The sequence below is a fragment of the Giraffa tippelskirchi genome, chromosome 1 (genome assembly GCF_054371585.1).
Source record: "Giraffa tippelskirchi isolate mGirTip1 chromosome 1, T2T-mGirTip1v1.2.pri, whole genome shotgun sequence".
In the NCBI taxonomy this organism is placed as follows: domain Eukaryota; kingdom Metazoa; phylum Chordata; class Mammalia; order Artiodactyla; family Giraffidae; genus Giraffa; species Giraffa tippelskirchi.
Window position 1 is genome coordinate 90,586,136 of NC_137275.1, and position 23,619 is coordinate 90,609,754.

Sequence of the window (23,619 nt, forward strand, 5' to 3'; positions counted from 1 at the left end):
TTGGGCTCTCCTCATTTCATGAATTTTCAGGTGATGTTAGTTACAGCCACTGTTGGGCAGTCTCCAAATAGCCCCTTACTTCAACTGTATTTTTCTTTACATTGAAAGATATATATGTTTAATGGAAGAGGTTGTTAAACAGAACTTTTCTTTATAATATGAAGTGTTTATGTGTGTATGCATGTGTAGGTATGTATTGTCCCCCAAGAAAAGACTATATTCTAAAAGGAAACCAAAGAAGAAAAAAACTATAACCTATAGTTTACACCTCTTCAATATTGTTCAGGTATTGAGGGCTGATGGACACAGCCCTCAGTGGTCATTGTCTCCAAACCCCATCTTAGGAAATCACACAACTGTTTTCTTCTTTGTGAACAGTTTCTTCTTTTACGAACAGCAATTCCTGTTCATAAATCTTTTCTTAGAAATATAACTTTTTAACCTACTTTGCAATCTTTTTGCCTTGTCCTTTAAACATTCTTTGCTTCCCCAGTCTGTCTTAAAACGCGGGGTCCAAAGATACATAATAGTCAGATCTGAGCTGGTAGTGATTACAAGGGGAATTTTTAAAACACATTCTTCTAATCTAAATCTTTCCCCTCGGTTGCCAGGTATATTATAGTGCAGGCTTATGGGCAGGTATTTAATCACCAGGTGCTTTTCCCCTTAGGTGGGTTGTATAATGCCTGGTACACAGTAGGCTCTCAAAAATATTTATTGAATGAAGTGAAATGGATTTTTGTATTGGATTCAACTATTTCTCAACTATTCAGTAGACTACTGATTCTTATAGTCTATCCCCAAATAATCTAATTTATTTCAGACTTATGGTCTTTCTCTTAGGCTGATGAAGCTTAATGTAGCTTTTAAAATAAAACATTCTCTGGAAAACTAAATCTAAATTTTTAAGCATGATGTTGAAAAACAGTCAAAAGATATTGGAAAAGAGTATGACTGAGGCATATGAAAATGAGAGGTTTTTAGCTACTGTTGAGGACAGAATACATTGAATCAGAAGATGCGGTTTTGATTCTTACCTCTGTTATGTATGAGTTCAGTGACTTTGGACAGATTACTGTTTTCTACCTAAATGTTCTCATCTGTTAAATGGCGGTGGTATTTAGCATTCTCATAGAGCCATCCATTCTCATAGAGTGCTTCAGGGATCAAACATAATACAAGTAAAAACGTTTGTGAATTATTAAATACTGTGAAATGTAAAAGATTGCTGTATTTTATAAGAATGACTGTGATGGGGAGCCTTTAAATAATATGTGATCAAGACAATAACTTTTATGTGTGATTTAGAATATTAAGCATGTGTGTTTTAAAATTTTCAACATGAGGAACCCTAGGTTTTTCAGATTGTGTGAACAGAATCACAATCAGATATATTTGCAGGACTAGCCCTAGCTTGATTTAAGCAACACTGAAGTTTCCTGATGGGCTTCCCTGGTGGCTCAGATGGTAAAGAATCTGCTTGCAATGCAGGAGATGGGTTTTGGAGACAATGACCATTGAGGGCTGTGTCCATCAGCCCTCAATATCTGACAATATTGAAGAGGTGTAAACTACAGGTTATAGTTTTTTTCTTCTTTGGTTTCCTTTTAGAATATCTTTATAGTCTTTTCTTGGGGGACAATACATACCTACACATGCATACACACATGAAGACTTCATATTATAAAGAAAAGTTCTGTTTAACAACCTCTTCCATTAAATATATATATCTTTCAATGTAAAGAGAAAGACCTGAGTTCGATCCCTGGGTTGGGAAGATCCTCCGGAGAAGGAAATGGCAACCCACTCCAGCATTCTTGCCTGGAGGATCCCATGGACAGAGGAGCCTGGTGAACTATAGTCTACAGGGAAGCAAAGAGTTGAACACGACTGAAGGACTGACACTTTCACTTTCAAAGTTACCTGATACAGCATGAAATTCTTATTCCTCCACTGATGGGACAGACCGATGCTTTTCAAAGTGTGTTTCATAGAACATTAGTTTTCTGGGATACTAGCCAAGTGTATACCTTAAAAAGTTCTGAGGTTGAATAAATTGAGATCCTACATTTAGTCAGGGCTTCCCAGGTGACGCAGTGGTGAAGAAACTGCCTGCCAACACAGGAGACAAGAGATTCAGGTTCGATCTCTGGGTTGAGAAGATCCCCTGGAGGAGGAAATGGCAAGCCACTCCAGTATTCTTGCTTGGGAAATCCCATGAACAGAGGAGCCTGGCAGGCTACAGTCTGTGGGGTCACAAAGAGTCTGGACGTGACTGAGCAACTGAGTAAGCCTGCAGGTTTAGTCAACTTAAATAGGTTTGTTAAGTTTAGGGCTTTTCAATATGCTAGTGGTCATTGTGAATCTCTTGAAGAGGCATATAATGTGCATCATTTCCCAAATGGATTTAACCGTGGGATTATTTAACTGTTGGGATCAGAGTTCATTATCGCCCACTTCAGATCAGGCTGGGCTGAACTAAGACTTATAGAGACCACAAACCCAATAGCCTTCTCCCATTAGCTCTCATTTGCGTGGTATCTGAAACCAGTGGGTTGATCCTGGACTCAAAGAGCCTGGTGGGGATGTAGTAAGGGGGTGTAGGGAGGACAGAAAATTATTGGGCAGATTTAGAGCAAGAAAGGCAGATTTAACTGGTGGGCTGCCTGTCTGGATACCAGAGGTGTGCTGCAGGGGATTGCTAAAAGGTTGAAGACCAAAGACAAAAATCTGGTATCAGAGCAGTAGAAGGTATCCCAGAGCAGAGAAAAAAAGAAAAATGCTGTATAGAACCCAAAGTAAAGGACGTTAGGGAAAAATGCAATTCCAGTCTAGCAATACAGTGAAATATTATGCATTGATTTCTTTTTCTAAAAAAATGTTCACTGACTTGGAAAAGTACTTATTTTATAAAAATGTTAAATGAAAGAGAATATACAGAACTGGGTATACCATTTGATCCCAATTAGGTATAAAATACACATCTTCCTATGTCTGGATGAATACAAACATCTGGAAGAAAAAAGACCAAAATAGTAACCATGGATCTATCCAGTTGTTGATGTTTGGTGTGATTTTCATTGTCTTTTTGTTATTCTCATGCAGTGATTTTTAATCTTCCCATCCCCACTGTCACTGGTCACAGTAATTTATTATAACAGTCATTCCTTAGGAGAGGGTTGTTGTTGTTCAGTCGCTAAGTCATGCGCAACTCTTTGCGACCGACCCCAAGCATGCCAGGCTTCCCTGTCCTTCACTGTCTTCCGTAGAATCCCACTCTCCCAGCAAGAGAGTTTTGTGTTTTGAAAAAGTATCCCAGGGAATGTTGATGGTGAATCATGTTAACTGTATTAGAACTTGCTGGTTTTTAAAAACTCAATCAAAGTTTTGTTAACTTCTATTTTTAACCTTTCAAAATTTCTTTATAATTGAGCATTTCAGATTTGTCCAGTTTTAACTAGAAAGCTCTGCAAGGAATATAATAGCACCGGGATCAGGAAGTAGATTTTTCTCAGAGTGTTATCAGAAGACCAGTTGAACCAGAGTAACTTAGGGTACTTATTTAAGATGTAGAGTCCTAATCCACACATTACCTAAATTGGACTTTCTGGGGAGGCATGTCTCAGTCTTCAGTGTGTGTATAAATCAGACAGACTGTGTTAAAAATGAAAACTTTGATTCAGTGGGTCTAGGTGAGGATCTGAGATTCTGCATGTTTCACAAGCTCACAAGTAGGGATCTGCTGATCTGCTGACTGCACTGAAGAGTGGTGGTGGTGGTTTAGTCTCTAAGTTGTGTCCAACTCTTGCAACCCCATGGACTGTGCTTGCCAGGCTTCTCTATCCATGGGATTCTCCAGGCAAGAATACTGGAGGAGGTTGCCATTTGCTTCTCCAGGGATCTTCCTGACCCAAGAATCAAACCTGGATCTCCTGCATTGCAGGCAAGTTCTTTACCAAAGAGGAGGGCTCCCTAAAACACAATGACAACTCAGTACAGCAGAACCATGCCTTGAATGGAGACAAAGCTAGCTGTGGTTTGTTCCACCTGCAGTGCAAGAGATTCGGTTTTATCCCTGGGTCTGAAAGAGCCCCTGGAGGAGGGCATGGCAACCCACTCCAGTCTACTCGCCTGGAGAATCCCATGGATAGAGGAGCCTGGTGGGCTACAGTCCATGGAGTTGCAAAGATTTGGACATGACTGAGCGATGGAGCGTGCACACATGGGTTGTTTAATATTTAACACTTGTGTCTAAAACCTCCAGTACTCTTGCCTGGAAAATCCCATGGATGGAGGAGCCTGGTGGGCTACAGTCCATGGGGTCTCTGAGAGTCGGACACGACTGAGCGACTTCACTTTCACTTTTCCCTTTCATGTACTGGAGAAGGAAATGGCAACCCACTCCAGTATTCTTGCCTGGAGAATCCCAGGGACGGCAGAGCCTGGTGGGCTGCCGTCTATGGGGTCGCACAGAGTCGGACATGACTGAAGCGACGCAGCAGCAGCAGCAGCAGTGCCTAAAACATAGCATATAGCATCTGGGCCATATCAAGAAGGAAAGTGTTGCAGAATAAAGATTATAGAATATAATGTAATATGTATTAGGTGCTTTTAAGAGTGGCCATATCAGAAAACCAGACTCATTGTTGCTGTAATATTCTAGATCATGACTGAGTGTTGAAATTCCAAGCACCATCAGTAAGACAGAGTTGTTTGTACTTTAATGATTGCTGCTTGGCTGCCTCCTGTCCACAAGTTCTCTCTCTCTTTTCCCTTTTACGGATTTTACAGAGTCTGTGGCTGGTGTGATCACATTGTTCCATAGTCATGGAAATGTGATCTCTTTTCTGATTCTGTGTGGTGATGAGTAAAAAGATTGTTTCTGCTGAGGGGTGAAAAGGTCTTCAAACTAGTTTGCTTTCTAGTAGACCGTAAGGCCTAGAGAGACCCTGGGAAAATGTCTGACATCTCCCTGAAGATGAAATTTCAGCAAATGTTTTGAAGGACTGCTTGAAGGTCAGGTTCGAATGCTGTGAATTCTGCAAGTTTTCAAGGCATTTTATTTATATTTTAATTGGATCCTGTGTTGGCTGTTAAAAAAAAATAGCTCTCTCCGGAAGGTATAAATTGAGTTCTTGGTGAACATGACCAAAGTCAGAGATCAGATTTTTTTTGTTGAGTTGCTGTGCACATTTAGAGTTGTAATGAAAAATACTTTGCTCATAGCCACTCTGTGATTTGCAGCATGTTACAAAATCTTCCCATGCCTTTGCTTCCTTGTCTGTAAGTGGGGATAATAACAATATCTGCTTCATTGGGCTGTTGTGAAAATCAGGTGAGAGAGTGCTTGTAAAACTCATACCGTAGTGTTTGGCATACAATAAGAACTCAATACCCAAAAGCTGTACTACTTCTGTTGATATTATTGAATTCATTTACATGGTGATGAAAACATTTCCCACTTAACTCATAAAAACACAGCCTTATTTTGTGTTCTAGTTTTGAGTTTATATTTTTCTGATGCTTTTTATCATGTTTCATTACTTGTGACCAAATAATTGGAATATCCTGTTTTATTTTTTTAGGTGTTTATGGTACCTAATTGAACAGTGGTAATGTTAAACCAGAGAGAGTATCACCTCAACTTCTTTACTGAGCAAATAGTGATGACAGCCTTTTCAGAGATGAATCTATCTAGATGGGAAACTTATGAGTCTTCAAAATATCAGAAATAATAAAAGCTTTCCCTTTTCCTTTAAAGTGATTCATTAGTCCCAAGGGCATCAAGGCCTGTCCCTCACAGTAGGTGGGCTTCTGTGTCACCCAGAGTATTGGTGCTATACTCATCCAGGCAGCAATAGTCAAATTGTCGGCTATGGTACCACCTGTGTTCTGTTCCAGGGCTCAGACTCAGTCCTCACCTTCTAACTTCCTTTGGCTTTTAAGAAAGCAAAGGGACAAAACATTTCTGGTGGTAAAACCTAGGGATCTTCAGAGATAACAGAGTGGGGATGAAAGGCAAGGAGTCTGAGATGCTGTCTTTTGCCTCCCACCCCTCCTCTCTTCCTTGTTCTTTGCCTCCACATTCCTTGTCCAGTGATCTCTGACCTAGAAAAGATGAGTCATCACCCTTATGTTCATACTTAGAGAAAAGCCATCTCTTAGACATTCTCTTCTCCTGGTGCGGCCCTAGGCAAGTACTTCAAATCATCCTGAAACCTTACTAGAAGAGAAATAGGGGAATTTCAAAAATGGGGCTGATTATTGTTAGCTGTGTCTGTGTTCCTACCTTTCACTAGAGATTTAATTTTTCCCAGTTCTGTTCTTTACTCTCAGCCCAAAGGTGTATTTTGAACCTTTGGGATTTTTCCCACACAGTGAAAGCTTTGGCACAGTGGGGCTTATTTCTGTGGAGCTCAGCAACCCTTTGCGTTTTGTTCGTGATCAGTAGACGACTGAGAATTTTCTCTAAGGTAGTTAAGGAAATTTCAGAATCTCTTTTCTAATCTTTTTATTTGCTTCCTTCTGGTGATTTAAAGCTGTACTGTGTATGTTCTTCATCTGGAGAAGGAAGAAGGGGGCAGGGGAGAGAGGGAGGTGGGGCAGAGGGAGAGGAGAAAGGAGGGGAGCAGAGAGAGGCAAGAGATAGCCTCTTAAAGCCCTTGTCATTCATCCCCACTTTTGCCACAAGAAAGAGCCTTCAGAATATTAGAGAAGTTACATATGTACCATTTTCTCCAGATGAACTAAACCCCTAAGTATAGAAAGAATTTAAGACAGTGTTATCTTTAATCTTCTAGTCCTAAAACAAATGCCAGAACTGGCCTGGGTAATGTCATGGGAGCCACCCTGGAACAGAAACAGAATTTGTAAACCTACCTTTAATAAATAGTGCTTACATTCTGCCATAGTAGTTACTCTTTGAAAGAAGTCTGGTAGTAGGTGTGTGGGATAATATTTACATTGACTTCACTGGGCTTACCTTTTTTTTTTTTCAATTGGAGTTTACTTGCTTTACAGTGTTGCCTTAGTCTCTGCTGTACAGCAAAGTGAATCAGCTGTATGTGTACATATATCTCTTTCTTGGGTTTCCTGCCCATTTAGGCCACCAGTGAAAATTGAGCAGAGTTCCCTGTGCTATATAGTAGGTTCTCATTGGTTATCCATTTTATCCATAGGCTTTAGGGGCTTCCCTGGTGGCTTAGTCGGTAAAGAGTCTGCCCGCAGGGCGGGAGACCCAGGTTCAGTCCCTGGGTCGGGAAGATCCCCTGGAGGAGGAAGTGGCAGCCCACTCCAGTATTCTTGCCTGGAGAATTCCGAGGACAGAGGAGCTGGATGGGCCCCAGTCCACGGGGTCACAAACAGTCAGACACGACTAGGCAACTAACACTTATACATAGTAGTGTATATATGTCACTGTGCTTAATTTTAATGTTTTTTGGTAAAAAGATTCAGTTGACTTTTGGGGAAACCTCATTTATGAAAACAGGTTATATATTAATACTATTATCCTTGAGGAAAACATACTTAATAGAACATCCTGGGCAGAGTTCCTTTTAAGAAGCTTTTGGCTTATCTGTGTGGCCAGTTCTTCTGCAGGCTTCAGGGCTCCTATGTCCCCCAGCCATTAGGAACATCCTAGGCCCCTGACAACTCCATCCAACCACATTTTATCTGGCTGTCCGTTGGCTTCAGTACTGTTCCTTCTCTTTATTTTAGTTCATAAGATTATAAGAGGTAGGTTTCGGTGGATAAAACGATGACTAATGGAAGAAAATTTTTTAGGAAATCATCTGAAGAGTATATGAAAACATTCTTTGGTTGATGTTAATTGTGGTCCTGACTGCCCTTTGACAGCCACTCCCCCCGATCATCCTCTATGCTCCAGCCAGAATGCTGTACCTGATCTTGGCGCCCCTCTGGTACCATCTTCGAGACTTCAGTTTCAACCGGAATAAAGTCCACAGTCTTCACAGTGCTGTAAAAGGCCCTGCAGAATCTGCCTGCACCTCTAGCTTTATTTGGAGCCCTCCCTTCTTTCCCCCTCCCCACCATGAGCTCTGCCCCTGGAATGATGTTCACGTTCATACCTGCTCAGTCTCTAGGGCACCAGCTCACAGTAACTCATCCTGCAGGTCGCAGTGTAAGCATCTCGTCTCAGAGATGTTCATGCATCTGTCTTCCGGTCAGCCCCCTGTTCCCTGGGGAGTCTTTAACCCATTCTGTAATTTTGTGTGTGTGATAATGATCCAGTTTCACTTTTTTTTTTTTTTTGCATGTGGCCATCCAGTTTTCCCAACATTTTTTATTGAGGAAACTGTTCTTTCCACACTGTAGATTCTTGGTTCCTTGGCCATATATTAATTGACCATGTAAGTGTGAAGCATGGGAGTGTGCATCTCATCACTGTTTTTTCTAGTCTGTTTTTTTCTTTGTTCATTTGTTTTTCTTGTACATAGTAGAAATCATTTCATTTAAATTTTTATATAAACTGTAAAATATACCAGGGGGTGGGTAGTGAACCTTCTCTTGACACTTCAGTGGAACAGCCTTACCAGTCCATACTGGTGTGTGTAAGGAAGGAGGATTCGGTGAAAATTTAGCAGAGCTACAGACTGCAGCGCACAAAATTGTAAGAACTAATAGCTGCTGAGCGTTTTAGGTCTAAATTCCTTGGCATACTTCCCAGTGAATTGCAATGAAGGTGGGCATGACCATCCACTGCTAAATTAAATGGTTCTTGGAAACCAAGTGCCTAAAATACTAATGAACCATCTGGCACCTCACAGGTTGTTAGATGACTAATTCTTTGAGTGGCTGTTTTCCAAACGTGTGGTCTCATCCCTTACTTTTAACCTCCATCCCTCCCACTTTCTTCATTTCTGAGCATCCTCCAGACCCTGTGAATACCTTTCTCTCATATTCCCGAGCCCCTTCTTTGTACTCATTGCCTTAAACACTCCCTCTTCCCCGTCTCCAGCACTTTGCTTTTAGCTTGGAAGGTTCCATCTTCTTTCCCTCTCGGACTGAACAGTGCTTGCTTAGAGAGGACCTCCTTGATAAAACAGGCCCTCGTGCCAGGAAACCTTTGTCCTGTCCTCCCCCTCTGCACCAAGACTCTACTTAGCATGTGATGTCCTTCATTTAGAGAAACAGAGGCTGATAAACCTTCATAATGCCCTTAAAATATGGTAATGTAAAATTTGAGCTGTTTTAGTCCAGAGATGATTTGTATAAGCTATAACAGAGAAGGGAACAAAAAAGTGATTGTTCTATGGATTTGGTTTTTTTTTAAAAAAACTTTCTCTATGTCATGAGAAATGAAACACATGTGCCTACAACCCTGTAATATTTCTAGTCATAAGAAGTGGATTGCCCCTCAGAACCCCAGATGAGGAAAGGAAACCTAGAATTGGACGACTTTGCTGTCAGTCATTTGGGTGTAAAAGTGTCCCAAGATCTTGTCCATTAACTAGCCTCTCTGCTTCCATCCATCTGAGGCTGTATTTTAGATGGGTATATGTGATGGGAGAGTGGATGAGAAAGGGGCTTCAGTGTTTAGACTTTTGCAAAAAAAAAAATAGAAAAGAAAAACTTCAAAAGCAGTAAGCTAAAAAAATCAGGGCAAATATTACGGGTTTGTTACTTAATTTTAAAAATTATTGCTAAAAATAATTGGAACATTATTGAAAAAGAACCCTTTTGACTGATGTCTGTTCCATGGTGTTCTACATCTTTACTCCCTGCCTTATAAAAATAGAGCTAATTAATTTAAGTTCTGGCAAAGAAAAGGGAGGATTCCCTGGTCTTGGGCCAAGAATCCCCTCCACTACCACCAACATTCTCTCACACTCCTCACTCCCAGCCCAGCTACTCTCCCTGATATCATCTGCTGCTTTTCCATGCTAGTTTTCATTAGAATTTGGAGTTGTAGTGTCCTAAATTCTACGTGTAAAATTTGCCTCTCCCATTAGAATGCAGGCTCCGCGGGGGCCAGGTCCTTCTTGTTCCTGTGCAGTCTGTCTCCTCGGGACCTCACCCAGGGCGTGGCATATGTATGGCAATTAGATGTATGTTGAAGGAGTAAATAAATGTATATGAATCCATTTTTAAAGTGTACATGGGCTTCTGACAAGATCTTCCCATTTGCTCAACAAATGCTTACTGAATGCCTGTCACTAGGTTCAGCCCTGGAAATGAGTAATACACGAATGATGAAATGAATAAGACATGAATAAGACACGATTGATGCCCTCCAGGACTTCAGAAGCCAGTAGACGGAGAAACACACATGTGTGTAAATGACTGTAGTTCTTTAGGAAAGAGTGGAATAGCAGCATGTAAATATGAGCCATCAGAGTACAAGGGAGAAGAGTTGAATTCACTCAGAATGTTAGAGTTTTCACCTGGCTAGTGGTGTTGGGAGAAGGCAATGGCACCCCACTCCAGTACTCTTGCCTGGAAAATCCCATGGACGGAGGAGCCTCGTAGGCTACAGTCCATGGGGTCGCTAAGAGTCGGACACGACTGAGCGACTTCACTTTCACTTTTCCCTTTCACGCACTGGAGAAGGAAATGGCAACCCACTCCAGTATTCTTGCCTGGAGAATCCCAGGGACGGCAGAGCCTGGTGGGCTGTCGTCTATGGGGTCGCACAGAGTCGGACACAACTGAAGCAACTTAGACTTAGTGGTGTTTATGCTGATCTTTGAACAGAGATCTTGCCTGGAGAATCCCATGGACAGAAGAGCCAGGCAGGCTACAGTCCATGGGATGGCAAAGAGTCAGACACGCCTGAGCAACTAAAAAAATATTTTTTTTGGTAACAGAGAGGGGAGGTTAGACTGGTTAATTAGGAGGAAGAAGAGCATCCCAGGCTGGGCACAGGGTCAGAGAGGTGAACATGACAGCATGTTTGGGCAGTACTGTGTGTTTTAGGGAGTGGATTGTGAACACTGTGCTAAGGAGTTTGGATTTGATCTAGAAGGAGCAAGGGAACCTGCTTAAGCCCTGAAGCCCATAGCAGATGCAGAGTTCACTGGAGATGAGTTCATGCTTTGGTTAGAAAGTTAAACCATTCGCTGCAATTACAGGCATCCCGCCCCCCCATTAAAACAGACTTAGAGTCCATAATGTATCTTTCATAGACAAATTTTAGAATTTCATAGAGATATTTTGCTAGAAATTGGTAGCTGTTTTAAAATGTATTTTTCAGATACTTTTTTTTAATGTATTTTATGTTGAATTTTAGAAGCTTTTGAAACCCATTTATTAAAATTGTACCCAGATAAATGTTATAAGATCTCTCTAGAACAAACTTTATGAATCCTCATATGAACTGTGATGAAATATTTTGGAATTTCCAGATGAGTGTAATACCTACGTCTTTCCCCCATTGTTAAAGGTAATGCCTCTTTGTCAATGCCTCATTGAAACTGAACAAAATGCATCTCTCTTGCAGTTCCACGGCAGCCTTCAAATGATTTGTTTGAAATATTTGAAATTGAAAGAGGAGTCAGTGCAGATGATGAAGCAAAGGATGATCCAGGTAGATCCCCATATTCTTAGTACTGTTATAATAACACTATTTCTATTTTATTAAAATAACATTTTTTTAAAATTGGAGGATAATTGCTTTACCATGTTGTGTTAGTTTCTGCTTTACAACAACCTGAATCAGCTTTAAGTAAAGCAGCTTTTAAATTGTATATTGTTTGGCTACATCTGAGAAAATTGTACATTTTTTTTTTTTTACCACTTGGTTTCCCCTGTAGTTAGATCAGTTGAGCAAAAACAGTGAATTGTCATTATCTTCTTTTAAAAAAATATTGAAGCAGCATTAAGCTGAGGAGGAAGTCATATTTTATAAGTGATGATGTAACAAGGTCATAATTTGGCAGCAATGGTGTGTTCTACTTTTACAGCTGAGCACTGCTGCACAGTTGTGCTGAGAAAGGATTCATGTGATTTCCTTTTGATCTCATGGACAGACCTTCTGGTGGGATATTTAAATGTGGACAGGAGAGAACACTTGGACAGATACTCCTAGTTCATAAGACTTTTTTTGTTGTTAGCCCTTGGGTTTGTGGTTTACTCATCTTTCTGGTAATTTCCTTGCAGGTGTTCTGATACACAGTTGTAATTTTGATCATGGGCTTTGTGGATGGATCCGGGAAAAAGACAGTGACGTGCACTGGGAACCAGTGAGGGATCCAGCAGGTAAAGCCATTCGTCTAACCCTGGTACACATTTCAGCTGGATCCTATCTGAGGACCCCAGTTCCGCAAATCAAGGATACTGTAACATAGCTCTGTGTTTACTTAATAGAAAAGAAAGTGTGTCCAGCATTCATCTTCCATTTTTTTTAGGTGAACTGAATTTGTTAGCTAGCAATTAGAATTATAAGTAGACAAGTAATTTATTAAAAGTCCAGCTAATCTCTCTCAAAACAGCTTGGTGTAAATATAAAACATGTAGACTCATTCTAAAATATAAAGTTATGTGTAGTGCCCCCTCCCCAAGTATTAAAATAACATCATGGTACAGCAGCCATCATATAGTCCCTGGTTGTTTTCTTGATTATGTCTTTCTTTAAGATAACAGTAGAAGGAAACAGTGGAAATTTCTGTGAAGTTGTGAATATCTCTCACAATCTAATTTTCAGTCTAATTTGGATGCTGGAGAAATGAGTTATAAATTACCACCACTTATTCCACAAGAGAATGTTATTGGAAAGGTAGATGGAAATATAGACCCTTGGAAAATTAAGACTTTTAAATTATACATGTCCTACGAATCTAAAGTTTCAGAAATTACAACATGTTTTGTCGTCTTATTTCAGGAAACAAAGCTACATGTTGTTGTTGGTTTCCCCCCCTCCCTTTAGTAGTTAATCTTTTATGGGCGGGTCAAACTTAATGGAAGGGTGAGAAGTTTGGTTTCTTTTTTTTTCCTTTTTACACTCCTGATTCTAGACTCAGGAATGAAAGATGCAAACCACTTTAAAAGCCTAGTTCCTCAATACTATCCCAGCTATAGAGATAGAGCACAGAACATGTAAAGGTTAGCTTGAGGATATGCTCTATTAAAACCAGCTCTTCTTAGTGGTCAGTGTGCATACAAATCAGCCGGAGACCTTGTTAAAATGTAGGTTTTCATGCATTTCTCATACTTCCTGGGGATACTTTCAGGTTCATCCCTCATGTACATTTTGAGTAGCAAGTTATTAAAGGTTTGGGGCAAAAATACATTCATTAGACCCCCTAAGACTGAAATGTTAGAGATATTTAAAAAATGAAATTTGAGGTAAGCTTTTAAAAAATTCCCTTGTGGTTCAGATGGTAAAGAATCTGCCTGCAATGTGGGAGACCCGGGTTCAGTCCCTGGATTGGGAAGATTGCCTGGAGAGGGGAATGGCAACCCACTTCAGTATTCCTGCCTGGGGAATTCCATGGACAGAAGAGCCTGATGGGCTACAATCCATGGGGTCACAAAGAGTCAGACATGACTGAACAACTAACACTTTCACTTTAAAAATAAGTACCCAATAAATTCAGAGAGGTTTCTAGATTTAGCTATAATTTTTAATCTCACACACACATACCAGTATAATCTCTCTCATTCTCACTTAATTTAAGGTTAGCTCTGAGACAGATGACATTATTATTAATGTCATAGATAACTGTGAATAAGGGAGAAATCAACATTCATTTGATACCTACTACAGTCCTGACTCATTCATCATCTCAGTTTTATTTAATCCTCTTATCTACCCTGTGGAAGTAATGTTTTTATTTCACAAAGGCCCAGAGGTTACATCAGTTTTCTAAGGCTACAGAGCTAAAGAACAGACTTCCCATCCAGGCCTCTCTGTCCTGCCCATGCAGCCACCTCAGCAGTTCAGTGCCCACAACCCCTGCAGCATTACTGAGGTTTTCCCCATCCAGCCTGGCCTCCCTGTCCTGGGATTGTGTGCATGATCTGATTAGCACGTCTCAGGCCTGGAGATTTGAGTGACCACTGACCTGGAGTAGTATGCTACAGAAGGAAGGATCTTTAGCAACCAGATGTGATAAAATGGTGAATAATGCTCATGATCATAATGAATAACTGTTTTAAGTAAGGTACACTGGGGAGAGTAATTCACACTCAACTCAGAATTCATTGTCTGTAAACAGCCCGTGTAAAATATTTGACTTTTTAGAATTTAAATACTGTCTTTTAGAACCAATTTAGTACTTTTCAACAGTTTTTATTATTTATCACATATGTAAATATTTAAATTTGCTGTGACCCGCCCCCCTCCCCCCAAATCCACTTGCCCTCCCAGAGAAAAATGAAAAGAGGATTGGCAATTAGAATGGTAGACAGAAAAAGGTCTGAAATGGTCCTTTGGCTGTGATAATACGGAACAAGTGCAAAGGAATGGTGGCTGCCTGGGTAAATAATAGCTCCTGCTCATTGGCTCTGGCCCCTCAAAGATGCTTTTCTGGGGTTGCTCCAGATTTCTGCCAACAACTTGGATGAACTGGATGTTGAAGGCATACTAACCAATCTGTGGATAACTTAAAGCCAAGGGAGAAAGCAACTGTGTGTGCCGACACAAACAGCCTTCAAAGATTAGACCAGTGGGCCACACTTAAGAGGCGGCATCTCCTGAAGATGAATTCATAGTGTAGCTCTTGAACAACCCACACAACTGTGGGAATGGAAGGATGTGACTTAGCAGTAAGCGTGAAAGACTTAAGAGTTTTAGTGGATAAAATCAATGTGAGTGGACCCTGTGTCGTTGCTGCTGGAAAGTTGGGTCATTTCCATAAAAATAGGTCTTTTTTTCTAGAATGGAAAATACACTTTGGTTCTTACCAGTCAGAGAAGAGACGTAATTGTCAGTGACTTGGAAAAGTATGACCTTGGTGGAAGGGTATCTCAAAGCTTATAGAAAAACAGGTGAGAAACCCAGGAACCCAGAATGTTTAGCCTGGAGTAGAAATAATGGAACAGGGCAGCTTTTCAAATATATGACCAGCAACATCTATCTCAGTTGTTCTGTGACCACAAGGGGATAAGAACTTGGATCAGTAGGTAAAAAATTACAGGGGGGCTGACTTTTGCTCACTGTCAGAACTTTCCCATAGTCAGAGCCATAAAGAGAGATCAGGGGGTTGTCAGTGGAGACCTTGGACTGGGCGACACATGACAAGGTGTTGTTTTGAGAATTGGACAAGGGTTGGATTAGAACCCTGGGAGCCTCTGAACCATAATGGAACATCCCAGGTCATCCAAGGAGATCAGAGAGCAGCGTTCTATCTTGGAAAATGTATGGGAAGACCAAAGATGAAAGAGTTAGAAGAGGGGGTTAGAAGACCAAAGATGATACAGCTTATATGTCAAGGCATAATTGCAGGTGGGGTTTTTTTAGCACATATTGGGAAATTCTAACCATATACAGATTCTAACACACTCAGATGATAAATACTATTGAAGTTTACTTTCTGAGCCTACTTTTCTTCTAGGAAGTCTAGGTGAGATTGTGCGTATATCACATGCTAAGGCCAGAAAAAGACTATAAGCAATTTAATCAATCACTTTTGTGTATTATTCTAATTACCAAACTGCTTCTTTCTATCTAGATTATACCATTTGTAGGGGAACATATGTTTGGATTTCTGCAGTTATGACTGATTTTTATGTTGTGTATTTCTTATGCAAGATCCCGATTTGCAAATATTCTTAGATACTAATATCTCTAAGACAAGCTTTAATTAAATAAACTTACAACTTTGAGAAATAGCTGCAAAATAAGTGCATTTATTAGCTGCCTTCCTCATGCTCATTAGATTTTGTTATCACATTCAGTCTTGAACTTAATTGTGACTTAGTGAAATTCATCCATCCTCTAGGGAGTGTGTGCTCCTGATAGATGTGATGTTGTAGCTGTGACCCTGAATACACGTCCTTCTCCTATAGTATCAAGGCTAAACTTGGGACCCTTTTCCTGGAACCCTAGTCTCTGGGGATCAAGAGTTAAGAGCAACTGACTCAGCCTGCTACTGAGAGCTACAAGGAATTCATTTAAATATAAAATTATATGCTAGCGTGTATGTACAAGTATGTCTACTGTAGCATTAAGAAACATTATTTTGAAATACACGAAAACAGGAAAAGAAAAGCTCCCTCCTAAACCCTGGCTCCCAGATGCAACGCGTTTCTTGGTTACCTTTCCAGAGAGATATTTTTCCACACAACAGCCCCCTCTTCTGTACCTTGCTTCTTCCACTTAACGATATTATCTTAAGAGTTAACATGAGTGTGGACTTTGAAGCCAGAAAGCCTGGGCTGTAACCTGGCACCACCACTTACTAGCTTTGATCTTGAGCAAGTTAAGTTACTTCAGTAGTGTCTGCTAAACATATGTAAAGCATTTAAAGCAGTCCCTGGCCCAGAGTTACCATTAAAATAGTATTAGCTGTTGCTGCTGAAGATTGTTCTGTATCATTGCATACAGGGCACCCTCACTCTTGTAAATGGTGGTTACTCCATTACTCCTTAAACGTATTTAAGCAGCCATCCACTGAGGGATGTTTCAGTTGTTTCCAGCCTTTGGATAGTTCAGACAATGCTGTAGTAAGTAACCTTTTATAGATATAATTTCCTATCTGTTTGAAATTAAAATTTTATCACCTGTATATCTGGCATCTATTATTGACCAAAACCAACTTTAGATACTGTGATGCTTTAAATTGAATCCATGAAAATAATGTAATTTTATATTTAAACCAGTATTTTGGAATCAGAAGTGAAAATATTTAATAGGGTAGTTTGTTTGGAATGCTCAATCAACTTTTCCATTCACGACCATTCTAAATTTGTAATAGCTCCACTTATTAAAAAGGGAAAAAATTCTTTGTGGTTAAAAAACAAAACAAAATAAAAAACTGCTAGTGGCTGCAGAGTAGCCCTATAGGGGGAGAGCAATTGTAACCTCATTTATAGAATTTTAAGTATCTATATAAAAGGATTATTTGACTCTTCATAGGATTCCTTGGTTTTTGTTAGATTGTCTCGTTTGCAGGCAGTGTCTGGTATCGTGATATTAGTATCCATTCCACAGGGACTTAAGATAATCCTGGTTTTCTTAAATATTACAGATTAACTGTAATAACCTTATATCTTTGTCTTAACCAAAATACCTGTGATGATTCAAAAAGCTGACTAACAGGGAGACATTCTAAATCTATCTAAATATTTTGGCTCAAAATATTGTTTGGATTAATTTGGGGAAGACAGAGGCGGAAGGAGTACCAAAAATTGTGTTTGTTTTTGGTGAGTCAAGTACATGACTCAGGGACTTAGTTCTCTTGTTTTTTGCTGTATTCTTGGATCATCATTAATTCAACAAATGGCATTAAACACCTACCATGTACTAGGAATGTAACAGGGTTTAGGGGAGAAGTTGGTTACGACAAAGAGTTCACAGTCTCCTGGAGGAGGGAAATGTGGAGACCAGTGATTCCCATGCTGAACCAGTATTCAGGGAGTTTTGAACACAAACTGTTACTCAGCTACACAGCGGCTGGATGACATGTTGGGTAACGTCACCTCTCAAAACCTCAGGCTTGTTTGCAGATGCAGAAGCTAAGAGGTGTTCACCTCAAGGGCTGGTTAGCAGGCTGACTGAGATGCTCCCCGTGGAGCACTTGTACAGAGCATGGCATATCACAGGTACACACAGGTCACCCCTTTGGGTCTTTAAAGGCCCAGAGGGGACTTGGTAGAGGAGAAGTCACTTGCAGGATAACATCCCAAACCTTGTCATGTCTTGTATAGTTTGTGTTAAGAAATCATTTCCAATGACATATAAGTGGGGTTTCTACCAAAACAGATACACATGTTCAGCATTGCAACCACATTCTTCGTATGGATAAGTCGATGTCGAGACATCAGTGTGTTTTTCAATTGGTTGCAATAAAACAGCTTGAGGGGAATGTCATTTGTACATGGACTGAGTTTCAAAATATGACCTGCAGCTTTCCCTGTCCTGAGAAGCAGCACCCCCTCCCACATCACTGCTGCTCAAATCTTTCCCCCTTAATTGCAGTTCCTCTAACAATAGGGGGAAGCAAACGCTGTAGCCCTGAGGATCCAAGATCATCAAAGTGACATTTCCAAAGGGAAAGATTTTATTAACACTTTCTATTCATGTCTACATAATGGAAATTGTATATATTAATTGCATCATTATGGATTTGCTTTCATATAAGCATGTTTTAAACTATTTATCTCCAAGTAATACTGATGCTCTGGGAAGATGTGGCAGGTTTCCAGAACACTTCTACATCTTCTTAAGGTCAGGTATGAGAAGCACAGTGAACTCATTTGTAAATGATCCTTTTCCCTTGAGAGATTTTTTTTTTTTTTTTAAGTGGGGAGAAGGGAGAATAATCAGATCTAGTGTCCCTTTAAATCACCATGGGCTCTACTGCCGGAAGTAGAAAATCCACCTAGAAAATTCTCCCTGGCAACTTAATGCAACCACCACACCAGCCAGGCAGTAGATGCATGCGGATCAAGAGGTGGTGAGTGTGTATTTGCCTGTGTGTGTCTGATCATATTTAACTGGAAATATTTATAGCATTAGGATTACTAACTATTGCCTGTCCTTGGCATAGTCTGTACCCCTCATGAGCAAAGTGTTCTCTGTTAATAAAACCACAGAATTTAAGACAGTCATAGAGCTAAGTCCTGTTTTCCTCCTTCAAAAGTCTGCAATTCTTTACAAATGACTGGCACAGCCTGAGGCTTACAAGGACAGAAGTGAAGCGCCAGTCCCCGCCCTGGTGCCAGCAGACACCTGAGCGCATGCACACACACGGCCCTGCTCTTCCCCTGCAGGTGGACAGTATCTGACAGTCTCAGCAGCCAAAGGCCCACTGGGAAGGGCCGCCCGCCTGCTGCTCCCTCTCGGCCACCTCCTGCATGCAGGGGACCTGTGCCTGTCATTCAGGCACAAGGTGACGGGGCTGCACTCCGGCACGCTCCAGGTGTTTGTGAGAAAACACGGTGCCCACGGAGCAGCCCTGTGGGGAAGAAATGGTGGCCATGGCTGGAGGCAAACGCACATCACCCTGCGAGGGGCCGACATCAAGAGCGTAAGTAGACCCGCCAGGGAGGCAGAACCGGGGAGGTTTTCCTTTCAGAGGAGAACTCGGGGGTCTGCAGTGGAAGCCTCCTCCTCTCTTCCTGAATTCAGGCAGGAGGCTGTTGCATTTTCTGGGCGTGGTGACCCTGCCTCTTGCTTCTTTCTTTAACCCCCATACTCCTTCATACATGTTCTTCACGGCCACCTCTGATCACTTCTCCCCTGACCCTGGTGAACAGCCCCTACTTTTAATGAAAAAAAAATTTAGGAGTTGCAAAAGTTAGAAAAAGTTAACAGAAACTTCAAAAGGTGGGGGTCTGGTGGACTTAACCTGCTTTTCCTTTTCTTCAAATTTCTTATACTTCAAACTGTAATCTACCATGAGCTAGCCTAAAGTGGGTTATTTTTTAAATGTTTCTTTAAAGTTTTTTTTTCCCCTCTTTGGCTCAGAGATCATAGTTAAGCAGCCTTGGGTGGGAACCAGAACAATATGTTTGGAAAGTGTTATTCTTGTTAGGACAGGATGTGGGGAAAGCTTCGATTGAATATATAAATTTTATCTGAAGTAATCAATTTATAAGTGGCAATAAAAGATGTTTAACACCCCACCGAAATAGTGAATGTATTTGGGAAATGTGTTGTCTTTACGGCAATACTTATAAAAATTATTAGGAGATTCTGCATCTATACTTAGAGGTATAGTTTCTAGAAACTGCTTTAAAAAGAAAGGATGGAGTCCATGAAGACAGCTTTTATCAGAGAATTGGATTTTGTTTTACTGTTTTTCTGAAAATTTTCTCTTAATATTTACATTGTTTGGAGATAAAAAACAGTAAGTTGTTTCACATCCTAACACAGGTTTCTGTTTTAAAAGGAGCAGGGATGCTCTACAGAAGATATAATGCAGGAAAGACTTTGGTCTTTACATAAGTGAACAGGCTGTGATTTCATTAGGGTGTTTGTTTGGTACTACTCCATTTTAAGCAACAAAACTATGTTAAATTAACCCAGAGGAGGAGTTAGAAAACATCTAAGATAGGCTGCATGATTGTGATCTTTCAGATCTTTGGCTCCTCATTTCTACACCATTATATTCCATCCCACTCTTTTCTTATGACCTTGGTAATCTTTGACAAAGTCTCCACTTCATAATCATTCCTAAATGGAATTAGTCTATTGTTTAGAATGACTTTTCAAAGAGGAACTGATTCTGGGCAACGTGATCTGATGAACAGTCTACTGATGACTTAAATACCTACCAAAAGGCAAGCTTCAGTGACATTCTCAACTCTGTTCTAGTGTTTCCTTCTGTTAAGTTTACTATTTAGTTTTGGGGGAAAGGTTGCCTTTATTTTGGTAAATGAGCTGGTGTTGGAAAGGGGCAGAGGAGGCTTGACCCGTGTATGCGTTCTCTCTCTAGGTCATCTTCAAAGGTGAAAAAAGGCATGGTCACACTGGGGAGATTGGATTGGATGATGTGAGCTTGAAAAAAGGCCACTGCTCTGAAGAACGTGAGCAACTCCAGAACTAGCAATGAACCCCCGTGTTGCTCCCTCCTCTTTTTCCAACCTTCATTTCCTGTCCTCTCCTCCCTCTTATCAGGCCTAGGAAAAGAGTGGGTCAGGAAAGTCTGGTTGGTGACCCACATCTTGCTGGCCTGCTTTTGTGCAATCCCAATGAACAGTGACACCCTCCTTGAAATACAGGGGAGCATCTGTAGATATGTCCAAAGTCATTTTTGGGTGTTAACCTTTCATGATGTGTCCCTTAAGAAGGCCTTTGGCGTGTGTGACCTATACCATCCTTCATCCTGGTTGCAAGGTGTTTCTTGTAGCAAGAAGAAGGGAGAAGGTTTCAAAAGAAATCTGTGCAAATGGCCATTCTGTTATCTGTTCAGTGTTGTACCACGAGTAGTATTGACTTCCCCTAAGATGTGTTGTACAGTGTGCTTGTGAAATTTGGTTTCTCCTCTCCACTTGGTATTGATAGTTCTTGTCTGACCTGAACTCTTTCACTGCCATTCTTTTTGTAAAAGAAGGGTGTATAACATATCAAGATGCATTTATTCTTGTTAACTGCATTTTTCTTCTAAAGACAATTATGTAAAGTGGGCACATAATCCCTCGTTAGTAGTATTGTGTTTTGTGTAAATGTGTTATTGGTAATAAGTAGTTATGTGTTCCTAATAGTTACAGACTCTAGTTGCAAGGGAAAGGCAGCTTGTGATCTCTTGAGTTAAAAAATACATGGTAGAATGGTATCCAGTTCCGTGACCTTATATTGGCAGCAAGAGAAAATTGGAAGACGTGTCAGGTTGTGGTCATAGGGAGGTGAATTTAATGGCATTGAGTTTGATCACTACAAAGGACAGTAGACCATTCAGTAATAGACAGCAAACTGAGGTTAACATATAAAACCCTCACTGTTTCAGGTTACACTTGAAAACCAATGGCTTTTACCGTAACAACATAGCTCTTTCTGGTAATTTGTAAGAAGCGTTATGAAAGTTCGGGTTGTTTTGAAGAAAAGGTTCAGTTTGTGGAAGCAGGGTGTTTGGAAGCATGGGGGAAGCTCCAATGAATTGATTTTCATACTAATTTTTAAACCAGTATAAATTTAGGCAGGTCTAGATCATGACCTATGTGCTGTTGCGTCAGGAAAGGATAGGAGGCAAATCTCATGCTTTGAGGCGTTGGATGTGCTGGAATGGGTTTCATACAAACACTAGGGCAACAGGACAAGATTGGAATTCTAAGATCAATGAGCCCCCAACTACATTTCCTCGCTGCAAAGTTTACTTTTAGGTTTAAAAATATACGTACAGAACTTTTAAAAGGCAACTTATTCCTGAGGCTTTCATTTCTGATTAAGTAATCAAAATATTTTCTGCTGTTTTTGCCAGGAATCACAAAGATGATTAAAGGGTTGGAAAAAAAGATCTATGATGAAAAGTTAAAGGAACTGGGATTATTCAGCATGGAGAAGAGAAGACTGAGGGGCAAACCATTGCTGGTTTTCAAGTATATAAAGGGTTGGCACAGAGAGGATGGTGACCAGCTGTTCTCCACATGCACTAAGAATAGAACAAGAGGAAACAGGCTTAGACTGGAGTGTGAGGGAGCATTTCCTGGCAGGGACAGTTGTTAAATTAGAATCTTTTGTTTTTAAAAAAGTGTGAATTTTTTTGAGACTTTAAAATAATTTGATGGCATTCTTTTCTATTAATTTAAGATGGTTAAAAGTGTTCTTACCTCAAGGTAGAGTAACAGATTACAGAATCTCTCCAAAGATATCTTGATTGTATTACTATGTAATGACAATTTCCAGGCCTAAGTAACACGGACTAGCCTAAGGCCTAACTGAGGTATTTCCCTCTTGGCCTCCAAATAGAGAGGAATCAAAAGGGGGAAAGCCACAGTGCTGAGCTCATGAAAAAGTCTCTCTCTTTATGGCAAGCCTAGAAGTGTTACAAAAACAAAAAAAAATACGAAAAAATGTAAAATCTGTTTATTCCAAAAGAGTATGATGGGCAGATATTTTAGTATATCAGTGACATCCTAATGTGGTGGTGTGCATTTTTTTCTTAGTAAAGTTATAACCCTTTCACTTGCTTAATGGATGAAATTTCAAATTTTTAAAGAGACTATAGCTCAGAACATAGCTGAGAGAGATTTTTATCTGGTGCAAACTCCCTGCAATGTGTGTGACAACTTAACCTGGCTACTGAGAAAGAGTGCCATGCCCAACACCACTGCCAGGACCTTTCCTTCATCTAATAGCATAAGTTTCTCTTATCAATTGGAATCTCCAAGCCCCACAAAATGGTATTGTTTTTGGAACAATAGGACTATAGAATCTTTCATCATTTAACTTGGTGGAGGCAGGGCTGGAGGGGGAATGTAAATCAGTAACCCTTTGAGTTAGGGGCCAGGAAATACAGCTTTAGATCCACTTTTAATGATTCATTTCCTTTTTGGTCATACAACTGGAGAGGAAAGGGGAAAACAGAAAATTTCACTTTTAGGTGCCAATAATACATTGCACTACACTGATGGAAGAAGTTATCCAAAGTACTGTATAACATCTTGTTTATTATTTAATGTTTTCTAAAAGTGAAAAATGTTAGTGGTTTTCCAAACAGCCAAATAAAAATAATTCTTTGTAAATAAAAACACTGTTAATAATACCAACTGTCTGAGTTTTTTTTTTTAAACTGGAAGAATTATCAAGGTAATTTGAGTTTTCACAAAAGCCATCTATAGTAGAACCATTTTAATACCAAGAATATTGGTAACAAAGATGATAAATAAAATATTGCCATATCAGGGGTGGCGGCCGAGAGGAGCTAGCCGGCACCTGAGGCCGGGGGCCTCAGCCGAGAAGAGTTACCCCAGGTCCAAGGAGCGGCGGCTGCGTGGGCACAGGAGGGCTGAGAGGAGTTACTCCACATTCAAGGTCAGGAGGGGCCATCGTGAATA

General features: G+C 40.4%; 1 protein-coding gene across 10 annotated transcripts in view; it reads left to right on the forward strand.

The window, feature by feature from the left end:
• NPNT (nephronectin) overlaps positions 1–23,327 on the forward strand; it is a 76,543-nt gene extending 53,216 nt beyond the window's left edge. For 6 of the 10 annotated variants that reach the window (XM_081484073.1, XM_081484080.1, XM_081484091.1 and 3 more), the window contains 5 exons: positions 11,462–11,548; positions 12,121–12,219; positions 18,895–19,151; positions 20,562–20,652; positions 22,044–23,327. In XM_081484073.1, the coding sequence (XP_081340199.1) occupies positions 11,462–11,548; positions 12,121–12,219; positions 18,895–19,151; positions 20,562–20,652; positions 22,044–22,288 (779 nt within the window). In that variant the 3' untranslated portion in view covers positions 22,289–23,327. Of the gene's footprint in view, positions 1–11,461; positions 11,549–12,120; positions 12,220–18,894; positions 19,152–20,561; positions 21,191–22,043 lie in introns of those variants that run through there. The other 4 variants (XM_081484106.1, XM_081484124.1, XM_081484116.1 and 1 more) reach the window with 3 other exon arrangements.
• The last annotated feature ends 292 nt before the right edge of the window (positions 23,328–23,619 follow it).